The sequence below is a fragment of the Podarcis pityusensis genome (genome assembly GCF_964106645.2).
Source record: "Podarcis pityusensis genome assembly, chromosome: 12".
NCBI classification, from domain to species: Eukaryota; Metazoa; Chordata; class Lepidosauria; order Squamata; family Lacertidae; genus Podarcis; species Podarcis pityusensis.
In genome coordinates, this window is record NC_138037.1 from 13,517,291 (window position 1) to 13,530,453 (window position 13,163).

Genomic DNA, 13,163 nt, shown 5'->3' on the forward strand with positions numbered 1-13,163 from the left:
TAGGAACCTCCTCATCTCCAGACTCCCCTTGGCCCACTCCAACTTCAATTTTCAAAAACAGCGGCTTATGCTCCTGTAGGGCCTCGGGTCTCTCCATTTGTACTATTTGAGGTGCAGCCGCATCCTCCTCCATTGTCATCTGCACTTGCCCAGTCAGTGCAGATTGATAGATTGGTTTTTGGATGATTTCTGTATCAATGTTATCAGCCACAACAGTCAAATCCATTTTCTCATTCATCAAGTCCATCTTCTCATGCATCTGTTCCAACAAAGCATTTGTCTTGCATAGAGCAAGCACCCAGTCTGAAAGTCCCCTCAATTTCAAAGTGCATTGCCATGTAGCTTAAAAAGCTGCTCTTCAAGAAACTCTAGCTTAAAATCCCCATGGCCATGCAGAATGAGCTATGCTTTTCTGCCCGTGTGTTAATTAAGAGGCAATACAGAAGCTCTATTAAGAACATAAGAAGAGCCATCAGGCCAATGGGCCCACCTAGTCCAGTGTCCTGTTCTCACAGTGGCCACCCAGATGCTTGTGGGAAACTGGCAAGCAGGACCTGAGCACAAGAGCCTCTCCTCTCCTGCAACTCTCCTTTCCAGTAACTGGAATCCAGAAGAATTACTGCGTCCCAACTGTGGAGGCAGAGAATAGCCATCGTGGCTAGTAGCCATTGATAGCCTTGACCTCCATGACATTGCCCACTTCTCTTTCAAAGCCATCTAAGTTGGTGGCCATCACGGCTTCCTTTGGGAGCAAGTTCCATAGCGTATGTGCTAGATGAAGAACATTTCTCTGTCCTGAATCTTCCAACATTCAACTTCACTGGGCGCCCATGTATTCTAGTGTTACGAGAGGAGAAAAACATTTCCCCTTTCCACATGCCATGCTTGGAACCAAAAGTGCTGCACCAACAAGTACAAAATTACCCCTCTGTAGCACCACAAATCCAACTCAATGGTGTAACGTTGGAAATTGTCGATCACTTCTCCTACCTAGGCAGTTATCTTTCCACAAGGGCTAACATTGATGCCGAAATCCAATATCGCCTGAGCTCTGTGAGTGCGGCTTTCTCCCAACTGAAGTGCAGAGTGTTTGTGGACCAGGACATTCGCAGGGAAACAAAAATGCTTGTTTACAAAGCTATTGTACTACCAACTTTACTGTATGCTTGTGAAACATGGACCGCTTAGAAATGCCATCTCCAACTTCTCGAAAGATTCCATCAACGGTGTCTCTGAAAAATCTTACACATCACTTGGGAAGACAGGTGAACTACTATCAGTGTACTGGATGAAGCAAAGATCACCTGATTCTTCAACATCAATTTCGTTGGACTGGTCATGTTGTGTGGATGCCTGATTATCGTCTTCTAAAGCAACTACTCTATTCCAAACTTAAAAATGGAAAGTGTAATGCTGGTGGTCAACAAAAGAGGTTTAAAGACTGTCTCAAGGCAAATCTAAAAAAATGTAGTATAAACACTTGACAACTGGGAAACACTGGCCTGCGAGCGCTCCAGTTGGAGAACAGCCTTTACCAAAGATGTCATGTGCTTTGAAGACACTCAAGCTCAGGACGCAAGGGAGAAATGTGCTAAGAGGAAGGCACGGTTGGCAAATCCACACCGTGATCAACTCCCACCCGGAAACCTATGTCCCCACTGTAGAAGGATGTGTGGATCCAGAATTGGCCTCCACAGTCTCTTACGGACTCATTGTTAAAACCGTGTTCATGGAAGACAATCTTACTCAGCTATAAGTGATCGCCAAAGAAGAAGATGATGCCATGCTTAGCTTTATAAACTTCTATCATGTCACTTCTGACTCGCCTTTTCTCTAAACCAAGAAGTCTCCAATGCTGCAGCCTTTCCTCATATGAGAACTGATGATTTTGGTTGGCCTTATCTGAATTCTTTCCAACTCTATGATTCTTTCCAACTCTATGATACCCACTGGTGAGGTGGCCAGAACTATACAAATGTGTTTGCACCATAGATTTGTATAACTGAATCATGATAATAGCAGTTTTGTTTTCCTTTCATTTCCTAATGATCTCTAGCTTTCTCACAGCGGCTTTGTCACACTAGGTCAACATCTTCCATCAGTCACCACCAGTTCAGACCCCCTGAGTGTGAAATGTGAAATTAGGATTTTTTTGTGCATTGACATGCATCACCTTATAGTCAATTGCATTTGCCATTTTACCACCCATTCACTCAGCACTGACAGATCCTTTTGGAGTTCTTCATAATCTCCCTTTCTTTTTCATTATCTTGAACTACTCGGTATCATCAGCAATCCTGGCCACCTCACTGCTCACCCCTAACGCTAGATCATTTATGAACATGTTAAAAAGCACAGTAGTGATCTCTTGGGAGTACTCCACATTCTGCAACTCTCCAGAGTGCTATTCCTAGGCTCTTCTTCCTGCTACTTAATCAATTCCTGATGGACAAGGGAACTGCTATGCTAAGCTTACTCAGGAGTCTTCATTGAGGGATCTGGTCGAAAGCAAGTACACTATGTACCAAATGAAAAGTATTCACTGAAGTGTCTTTGGGGGGAGGGGGAGAGAGTGTTTCTTACATTTATTTTCTTAAATTTATATCCTTCGTTAGTCATGGAAGGAATTACTGAAGAGTTGCAATCAGTATCTAGGTAACATTGCAGGTATGCTTGGTCTTGAATTCTTAACACCCAGTGAAAGTGGCTTAGTGTGGAACATACCACAGTAGGCAACTATCCGCTGGTGCAACTGTCCTGGAAGCGTTTTTAAATGGTTATGCGTATACTACCTGGACAGTGGGACGCAGGTGGCGCTGTGGTCTAAACCACAGAGCCTAGGGCTTGCCGATCGGAAGGTCGGCAGTTCGAATCCACGTGACGGGGTGAGCTCCTGTTGCTCGGTCTCAGCTCCTGCCCACCTAGCAGTTTGAAAGCACGTCAAGTGCAAGTAGATAAATAGGTACCGCTCTGGCGGGAAAGTAAACGGTGTTTCCGTGTGCTGCTCTGGTTCACCAGAAGTGGTTTAGTCATGCTGGCCACATGACCCAGAAGCTGTCTGCGGACAAACGCTGGCTCCCTTGGCCTATAGAGCGAGATGAGCGCTGCAACCCAGACTGGACCTAACTGTCAGGGGTACCTTTACCCGGACAGTATTCCATTTCCATTCTACTGGAAAACCATTGTGAGAAGGGGAGGGGGTGAAGCAGCAAGGTTCCATCCTGCCCCTACAACCAGGCTGATGTCCAATCCTACTATAAGAGATGTTATGGAGCTCCACCTCTTATTGGGAGGCGCACCTGATGACATGGCCCAGCAGACTGGATTTGGTTGCAAGGTGCTAATTGCTGAGTAAGCGTGGAGCAAACAAGACATGCAGAATTCTGAACATTCCTCCCTGCTCGGCTGGTCCTGATCCCATGTCTAACAGAAGCATGACATGTAAAAAATCAGCATGTAAATCTTTTCCTAGCTTAAGAGTAAGTAGTGAGAAAAACTTCACTAGCACAATGTGTGTGAGAGAGAAAGAGAGAAAGAGAGAGAGAGAGAGAGAGAGAAAGAAAGAAAGAAAGAAAGAAAGAAAGAAAGAAAGAAAGAAATTGGTGGTGGTTGATGTTAAAGAGAAGCAAGAGAAAGGCCATAAAATAATGTTATATTGCTTTATGTAATAGAAACTCCCATGATCTAGTTGATGTGTTCTGCAGCTTCACCGGAATACTGTGGAAACTTCCTGACTGAGCAAGCCAGTCACATAAGAGGAAAGGAGGAGGGGAGCATAAAGAGAAATATTTCAAAAAGGTCAAAATATTCTACTTGCTTATTTCAGTTTTCTGTCATCTTCAAAGCAAGAGAAGCCCTTGAACACAAATTACGGTCAGGTGAATGTCAACTGCTGCATACCACACAGAGAGTGAATGTAGGGCAAAACTAAATAAATATTTACTGCGTAGTTCATAACATTTTTTGCCAATAAAAGTTATGTAAATTTGTGAAAGTACAAATCCAACCACACATGTGTGAGATTCATTCATATAGAGCTCCAGGGGTTGAAATTTTGCTTCATTTTTAATCACTGTGGACATCGGAAAAACAAAATAAAAAAAGCCCCGAGAACATTCAGGCGAGGGTAAAATTTGCCTCTAATCTATCTGAGGCCCCTTTTGCGAATATTGCGCCTGCGTTGCCATGACAACGCCACCACATCTCAGAACTCAAAAAGCGACAGCACTTTCGATTCTCACCTTTGGCCATTTTATTGAGAACCATGTCAATTAGGATGTAGGTTCCACTTCTTCCCGCACCGTCACTACAGAGGGGGGGGGAGAGGGGGAAAAACAACAATAGCCCATGATCAATTCAACATGCTCAAAACCCCGACAGAAATGCGATGCTGGAAGTATAGTAGCATAAAGGGCTGAGTTGAGGTGGAAAGATGATATATGTTAGACAAGCTTTCTTTAACAAACTGTCCTCACAAGCTTGGCAGCTGTTATATTATTATTTGGATAAACTCTACAATTCTGCAAGATGAATTTGTGTTTTCGTTAAGGGCAAATACTTGCTTATTTTGGAAAGACGTCTCCAAATATTTTTGAAGAGTACTGTGATAAAGTGAGTAATTCTAGAAGCCAAGTATCCATGATCAAGAGCTGTTCAGTCAGGTCTGTTAGCAAAAAGCTAAAAGGACAGAGTAGCATCTTCTCCAAATGACTGCTCTCTCTCTGAGCTTATAGGAACGTTCTTGTCAACAAACCAACCTTACAATCACTTGCATCTTCTTAAACTGGGGGGAAAGGATTGTATTATTTCCTTATAAATTAATTGGATACTAGCCACCTGGGCTTGGGGAAAAATGCTGCCGATTTCCTTTTTCTTTAATATAGTAGCTGTCTTGGTTAGGGGGGAAATAACATGCAGCTTCTGAAAGTATTTCTAACCCCCTTGGAACACACACGATAATTTTGGAGACTTCCAAGTGATCCATGTGAAGATGTCAAGATCCCTAATCTGAAAGCAGTTTCCATTTGCTGTCAGAAACCAGCTTCTAATTGGAAAGGTGTTAGTTTTCATAGATGTTGCCAGTATACAAAATTAAGATTCTAAGCAATCAATTTTTCTTGCCCTTTCCCCCAGTTTTTAAGGTGGCATTTTTGTGACTATGCTTGACGGAGAGAGAGGGAGGGAGATATATCACTTAAAGTAATTTGCTTTTGTTGATTTTCTTTACCTACAGAACTTATTTCTGGACTGGAGGGGTTTGGGGAGAAGACAGTGGTGTTACTGTGGTTTTGAAGGCATGTTCAATCTTATGTTAAATCTTGCAAGTACAATTTACTAGAGTACAATTTACTAGATCAGGGGTGTGGTTTTTAACCACAGAGTTAATGTTTTGACATTAGGCATTGGACTTAAGAGTCAATAGAAATAATTGAGCGATTAAAAAAAAATATTTGACAAGGATATCGTAATATATGTGAAAATTAGGAGGCATGTGCTTCTTCTCTTTTATAGCAAAATAAACCGTGCCAGTCCAGGCAAATTCAGAAGTCTACTAGAGTCTTGAAAATGGCACAATTCCCTGAGTTTTACGCAACGGAGCCTCGAAACTGGCAGAGTTTTCTGGTTATAAACCACAATCTATGAACTCTCTTATTTGGAAGCAAATTCTCAGCTGGCTTACCAAGTAATATGCTTCTTGGAAGTCTATTCTGTTTAGCAGTTCCTTAGTCTCAAATCTCTTCCCTTCCTATGAGCTTGTGGCATTATGAACACGGAGGGAAAAAGACAGGCAGCCACGGACCAAATAAAGGCAGCTTGGATTCCCCAGTTCTGAGTCTCCCACACCACACCAGTCCTTGAACTGAACAGTATGGAATCCATGCCTAAACTGTATAATGAAACTTCTCTCAAAGCAGTAACACGTGGTACTGGGAAAAGTAATGTTTGAAGGCTTTTGAAATAAATGTTCAATGAGCTGCCAAGCAAGTAACAGGGCCTATTTATTTACAGATGCAGAGAGGGTGAGGCTATAACCGTACACTGATTTACCTGGGAGTAAAACCCCATTGAGCTTGATGCGACTTACTTCTAAGCAGGTATGAGATAGTGCTGTTTGGTGCCTGTGTGCACTGTACTGTTGTAGGTTGGAGGGAGAAGGAAGAATTGCTGGTGAGATGGTATTGAGACCCCACTGGTTATTTCTGATGGGCTTAAGCAACTTTCATATTTTCATGGTGAAATCTGAAGTGTGAGGAATCTTCCCATTTACTAGAGACTCTCCTCATCAGCAAATGCAATTTTTTGGGGGGCAGAACAATAAGGAACAGTTTTTGCTCATTTCGCAAATCAAGCTACAGAATCATCTGCATATTTTGTTCAGTCCATGCAATCTCCTTGTGAGCCTCTTTTGAGGGTGGGTTGAAAATGGTACTTGCCTGCAATGAACAATTACCGGACAAGAACGACCCCTGTAGCACTTGTTTACTTTTCTGTAATAAAACAAATATAGACATTGATAAATATATTACTTTCTGAAGTAATCAGAAGCATTCCAAAATAAAGTATCTTCCACATATTACCCCCCCCCCCCAAAGATAGGCTATGATCTTCCAGCTCGTTTTCCCAGTTAAAGGCTTAATGAAATTGTTAGGGCAATGGGTGCAATTCTCCGATCATTCCTCCTATAAAATAGCCATCGGGGCACATTTTCTAGTGGACACTGCCATAGATAAAACTACATAGTCCAAGAATAGCAACCTTCGAAACTGCCAGTCTAGCTATCAAACAAGATTGTCGCTGCTCAGTGCCTGTATGCAAAGCCAAGCCCAAATCACATGGAAGTGTTACAACACAGACATATTAGTTATATGCTAGATCATGTAAACATTCGTGCTAACCCAGTGGGCTATTGCAAATGGAAGCTCCTGTACATACATGTCTTCTTGAATTCTTGAGTCAAAAGAAACAGAATTTTCACACATAACAGTAAAGCACTTTTTAAAATATACTTCACACATCTGTAATGCAAATGAATGTAAAATCTACAGTTGATAGAAGGCATATTCCATTTGAAGAGCACTTTTTCAAAAGATAAAACCTCACCAATCAGCTGTTTGGCAGGAAAGGGGAAATCAGGTAGAAGTCCACCCCCCCCAACTTGCTTCTGATTAGTAGGAGTTAATCTTTGAAAAAGGTCTCTGTGTGTACACTGCTAGATGCTTGATTGGAGACGCATAGGACCTATTTGGTGCATGTAGTTCCTCACTGTGAGGAAACCTGGTTTCACATACACGCAGAAGCTGCAACCCCCCCCCCCGGCTCCTCAGTAACTCCCACATACTAAAACAGCATGAGATAAGACTGAAATATCCTGTTTTTCAGCAAAGAAAAAATGAAAAAAAATGCTATCAGTGGCGTCGTTTTTAAAACATCAACATAAGATTGTTTTAGCAATGTTGTTCACCCTGGTTTCTTCCTGTTCATGCCATGTGTAGAAGAGTACAAATAAATTTGTTCCTCTTATGTTAAATCTTGCAATTATTCTGCACTGGTGCTCTTCCACATTTTCACTGAAATTGACGTCTCTTAGTTTCAAAGTAACTGTATTTAGAAATGAAATGTAGAAGCTGTATTCCTGAAAGAGCAGGGTGGGGGGTGGGGACAGTCAGAGACCATTGAGGCCTTCATTGTTCTGTTTTTCAGAGAAATAGAAGCTAGGCCTATTTTTCCTCATGTCACAAAGTTGCCTTGGGCATTTTAGCGCCTCAACTTTAATTCCCATCTGTAAAATGGGAACGTTAGTTATCTATCTTACAAACTTGCTGCAAGGATGGGCATTAGAGGAGCTCTACTGCGTCAGATTAAAGTCCTTAACAACTATCACAGATAGATTTAAAATGGGAAATAAGTATTTCATCTAAAATTGAAACCCAGCAGCCCACAGATCCTGCTTAAATGTTTCTGTGGTGTGGGTGGTGGTTGTTTGGTTTTGGTTTTAATATGTACTTTATGGTTTTATTCTCTATTTTATGCTGTGAACCTCAGATGAAGTGTGGTATACAAATTTGAAATTTAATATCATCATCATCTGAGTTCAGCAGAGTATTTTTATGTGAATTGGGCTGTAGGTTTTAAATAAAGCCCATTGAAACTAACCCCCCCCCTTTTTATGCAAAGTGCAATTGGGGGCTTACTACAAATAAAAATCTTCAAAACATACCACAGAAATAGGTAAGATTTTTGAAGCAGTGGCATCTTTAGGCAAAGCATATCCAGACTATGGCTTAAATCTAAAGGACCACAAAATTAGTTCCAATGTGCCCAAATGGACTTTGAGCTTTTGTTTCTCAAAAAGCAATCCCGCTGCCACATGGCAAGCTGCTTTCAAAATCTAAGTGTCTTCCAAAAGCAGTTTGTGGTACTGCAAGGGGATCTGCCGTTCAAAAGGAAAAAATCCCCAATCCACTAAGGATTCCCAAGCCTATTAGTGCACCCAACTTGGCTCTTTGGCTCTTTAGCTTTCGCCTTTTCCATTTCCACACTAGGGCTGCCTCTCAACAAGGGTCATCATTCTTGGAGTATTGTTTCAGTGCAGACCCCAACACGGTCACACCACCAAACTGTAGTTTGATTAGCAGGAATGCTCAGTGGGCTCTTCCCATCTCATGCTGATATTCCTCTTCCCTTTGGTTTCGCAGATAGCTGGTTAGCATGGCAGGTACACTGATATATTCACTAACTATATCCCTTCAGGCATAATCATGTAAGGGATCGTCTGGGCTCTGCCCTCCATCATGGTAAGCTGAGGAACTTTTGGTTTTTCCAGGGCACTAAATAGCAAAGAATTCCTTCTTTACACAGCTATGCTCCAGTTCATAGCAATTTAGAATGGCAATGAGGGAGTGGAGCTAGTGCATGCCCCCCCTTGCCTGATTATTCTACTCAGTAACAGAAAACCTGAACAGGGCTTATATACTAAGCCCAAGCAAGTGTTCACAAACCCACTTTGACCATAGTTTGAGGCTTACTATAAGCACGGTTAGCAAAAGCACTATATCCATAATGGAAGGGCAGGGCATTTCCATTTAAAATGGAGGAGTTGTGAACCTGAGGGGTACTCCCAACTGCCCACCATGTGGTAAGGTAAAAAGGTAAAGGACCCCTGGATTGAGGCACTAAAATGCCCAAGTCAAGTCAAAGGTGACCATGGGGTGCGGCGCTCATCTCACTTTCAGGCTGAGGGAGCCAGAGCCTGCTTTCCAGGTAATGTGGCCAGCATGATTAAACGGCTTCTGGCACAATGGAACACCGTGATGGAAGCCAGAGCACACGGAAACGCCATTTACCTCCCCGCTACAGCAGTACCTATTTATCTACTTGCACTGGCGTGCTTTCGAACTGCTAGGTTGGCAGGAGCTGGGACAGAGCAACGGGATCTCACCCCGTTGCATGAATTCCAACTGCTGACCTTCTGATCAGCAAGCCTAATAGGTTCAGTGGTTTAGACCCCAACCATGTGGTAGAGGTTGGTCTGTTTGGGCGAATGGGGCAATGTCCCACCAACCTTAATCTACCTTCAGTAGGCTGAGACCTGCCTGGCACTCATTACTTACAAGCAGTCCAAGGGGTGGGCACTGCCTGTGAGCTTCCTCCTCATTATTTCCACAATGCCCTGGTAGAAATCAGCAGGAAGGAGGAGGATGGGGACAAAACCAGCATTAGTTGGCTCTGCTTGTTCTTGGCTCTGCCTCTGCCTACTGTTGGCCTTCTGACCCCACCAGTCCCAATGCAACCATGACAGTATGGCAGCATTAATGGGAAGAATTATATTTGCAATGATGTGCCTTCTTGCAATGTTAAGTGCTGGACCAAATGGTACAATTGTCGCAGAGTGAATGGTTGAGTTCTCATCCTAAAGAATGGGGATATCAGACGCTGGTTTGAAATCAAGGTAGCATGATCAATTAGAGCCAAAGGCTTTCTGAGAGGTGGAAGTTTAACATTTTATCCTTTTCTAAGGGTAATATTTTCATGATTATCGTTATGCTGAAATAGCATAGTCTTGGACTTGGAAAAAAGGCCTTGGGATAGAAATACACGACCAGCAGCTCATTAACGGTTGGTCTCCTGAATGCACAGCAAAAGCCAATTTACACTTCACGTGGTATGGCAGGTATGTTGGTGTTTGCTGTGTGACTGAGAGATGTGCCTCTCCAAACACAGATGAACACATGCTAGCACTGTGGCTCCCTGGTGGACCTGTCCCTGTGGGTTTAGGGATGTTGCATTCCGCCCTTCACACTTTACAACAACCAACATCAGGCTACTCACAGGGGCATGTGAAGCGTTAATCAACTCCGAGGATTAGCTAGAAGTGTTAAGACATTTATTTTCATATTTCTGTTTCCCACATATGCCCATTAAAAATCTGCATGGCTCCTTACCTATAGATAATCATATGGGCAACTTAGCATAATTTGTCTTTTTTTTATTGACACCTGAATCGTATTTCATATTTCAGAAGGCATTTGAAAATAATTATTTCAAAACAAGCTTTGCTGAGAAATAGCTTTGGAACATTGAGCTATACATGGTTTCATTCAAAGTTTAGTCCTTTCAAACTCAGTAAAAACCTTTTTTGATAAAGTAAGGTTCTGGGTGTTTTAATATTTATTATTAAGTTTATATGCTGCACCTTCCTCAAGGAGCCCAGGGTGGCAAACATGGCAATACTAAAACGATATAATTAAAACTTTTAAAAACAGTTAAAACATCTAAAAGCAATCACCTACTGTCAAACTAATTATTTCAGGTTTGCTACGGATAGAATTGCCAACCATTAAACACCTGGGTAAGTAGGAATGTTTCTAAATTTCTCCTAAAAGTTAATAGTGAGGGAAACTGACAGACTTCACTAGGGCAACTTATTCCATAAATGGGACCACCACTGAGAAGGCCCTGTCATGGGTAACTGCCTACCGGGCCACCCCTGATGGTGGCACCATTGTAGGGTTCAAGTTGGTTGATATTGGAGAAGGTACTCTTTTGCGTAATGAAGTCCCAAGCCATTTAAGGCCTTATATTCTAGTACTAATACCTTAAATTGGGCCCAGTAGCTCACTGGCAGCCAGTGTTGTTCTCTAAGGACCAGTGACACATGATCCATTGGTCTGCCCAACTTACCAACCTAGCAGCCACATTCTACACTAGCTGCATTCCCTGGAACTTCTTCAAGAGGAACCCCACATAGAATACATTACAGTAGTCCAGGTGGGAGCTATCCTGAGCCAGGAATGGCCAGGGCTGGCAAACCAGTCTAAGCCTGGCATAAGCCCTTCCAGCTATAGAAGCCGCTTGAGACTCCAGTGACAAGTTGGAATCCAGGAGTACCCCGAAACTACAAACCTATTCCCTCAGAGGGAGTACAACCCCTCAAATAATAGGTTGAACACCTAATTCCTGGACCCAGGAGCCACCAGGAACCAAATAAAGTACATACATACACATATAAATATATACATTTACACGCACGCACACTTCAAGAGGGAGGAAGAAGAGGAGAAGAAGAGGAGGAAGAATTAACTAGGAAAGAATGATTAGTAATACAAACCAACCCTTGGTTCATTGAGTGAAAAAGAAATCACCATGCAAACCATCAGCAAGCAAAGGTCAGAGGTCGTTAGAAGCTCAGAAAAGGGGTTTCCCATATTGTCCCTGCAGCAGAGTCACAGTTTCCAATGATCACTTTTGTGACTATGCAACTGGGCTTATATTACTAGCTGCAACATCACAAAAATGACACTGGCAACCGCTAATTAGCTGGCAAAATAAGAATTTGACCATTTTTAAAGTGAGCAGTGTTAGTAAATGCCATTGCACACAGCAAGCAGTGATAGCATAATATATATTTTAAGCAAAGCCCTCACATGTGATGCTAATTATCTTTTAGCTTAGCAGTGTCTCTTTAAAGTGTAAATGTGCTCCCTCTGGGCTCCAGGAATATTTAATTACACATTATCAGTGCATGACTAACAAGCTAGTCCAGAGTTTAAACGATTGGTCTATTGTTCAAAATAAAATTAGGTTTCTATAACCATTAAAACTGACCAGTGTTTTCAGGAGAAGTTTCATTTATCAAGCACTGCATTCTGCATGGATATTTTAAGCTTATGGAGGGAAGAAAAATCTGCCTTCATTCACCAATTGATACTAGATTTCACAATATTTTAATTCACCTACTCAACACAATAGAATCTGAAACAGTGTCTAATATAGAGGAACAAAAGAAGTGCAAGCTTGTTGTTTTCAGAATCTCACAAAATTTGCTTCCAGGAGTGAAAAATGCACATATATTTCAGAAGCTCTGGGACCAGCTAATTTGGGGATGGGGCGGGGAACCAATTTTTCTTGGTGATATTTTCTTAATTGTTTATATTTGCATCTATACATACATACCTATGTAAGCATATAAATATACATACATTTACAAATATATATTTGTATATAAACATGTTAGATGCATGTCAAAACATTAAAAGGATGGGAGTCACACTTAGTAAAACTTTATCTGAGTATCTGTAGTTGCAAAAAAAGGAAAGTAGCTAAGCCAGAGGTACTTTTTTCTGAAAGTGTGAGACATTAAATTTCAATATCAAGGGAGGCAGAGTATTTATTGCTTTGGCTGATCTTAAATTGCTTCAGTTGTAAGGTAATTACGATTGCCAATATACTTAAGTTCCCTTTAAAAAGAGCATGGAGCGTTTTGTTTCCCTTAAAATATGTAAAATTGATTCTATTTAAAAGCAAACAAACTGTGAATAGCTTTTAAACCTTTACCTGAAAAGCACCTCCACTACATACAGATTACATGTTCATTTTATTTTCTTTTAAAACCAGCTGGCTTCTAACTCAGTCACTCCAACCTCTACTCCTGTGGCCTTTTGCCCTTGGTGGAGCATTGAAAAAGGGCTTGTAACCTTTACCCCTTTGTGACTGCAGTAAGAAGAAATTCTTGCTGTCTACCAATGCTGGTGTTCTGATTTTGATTTATTTTTTTTAGCTGAAGTAAGCAAAACCTGGGTATGTAGAACTGCAGGACTGGTACTTAAACAATGCAGAAACCTGAAAAATCTGTGGGTTGGATTCAGATTAAGTTAATCATACCT

General features: G+C 41.7%; 1 protein-coding gene and 1 long non-coding RNA gene across 5 annotated transcripts in view; one reads left to right on the top strand and one right to left on the bottom strand.

Moving 5' to 3' along the window:
- The window catches only part of LOC308459190, a 481,964-nt gene that overhangs the window by 79,369 nt on the left and 389,432 nt on the right, over positions 1 to 13,163 (top strand). For all 4 annotated transcript variants that reach the window (XR_013977876.1, XR_013977877.1, XR_013977878.1 and 1 more), the window contains one exon: positions 6,010 to 6,095. This is a non-coding gene — a long non-coding RNA (uncharacterized lncRNA). The remainder of the gene's footprint in view (positions 1 to 6,009; positions 6,096 to 13,163) is intronic.
- PTPRN2 (protein tyrosine phosphatase receptor type N2) overlaps positions 1 to 13,163 on the bottom strand; it is a 610,006-nt gene that overhangs the window by 21,167 nt on the left and 575,676 nt on the right. Inside the window, exons 20-21 of the mRNA XM_080974012.1 lie at positions 6,435 to 6,488; positions 4,242 to 4,306 (exon numbers count right to left, since the gene is read on the bottom strand). Of these exons, the coding sequence (XP_080830138.1) occupies positions 4,242 to 4,306; positions 6,435 to 6,488 (119 nt within the window). The remainder of the gene's footprint in view (positions 1 to 4,241; positions 4,307 to 6,434; positions 6,489 to 13,163) is intronic.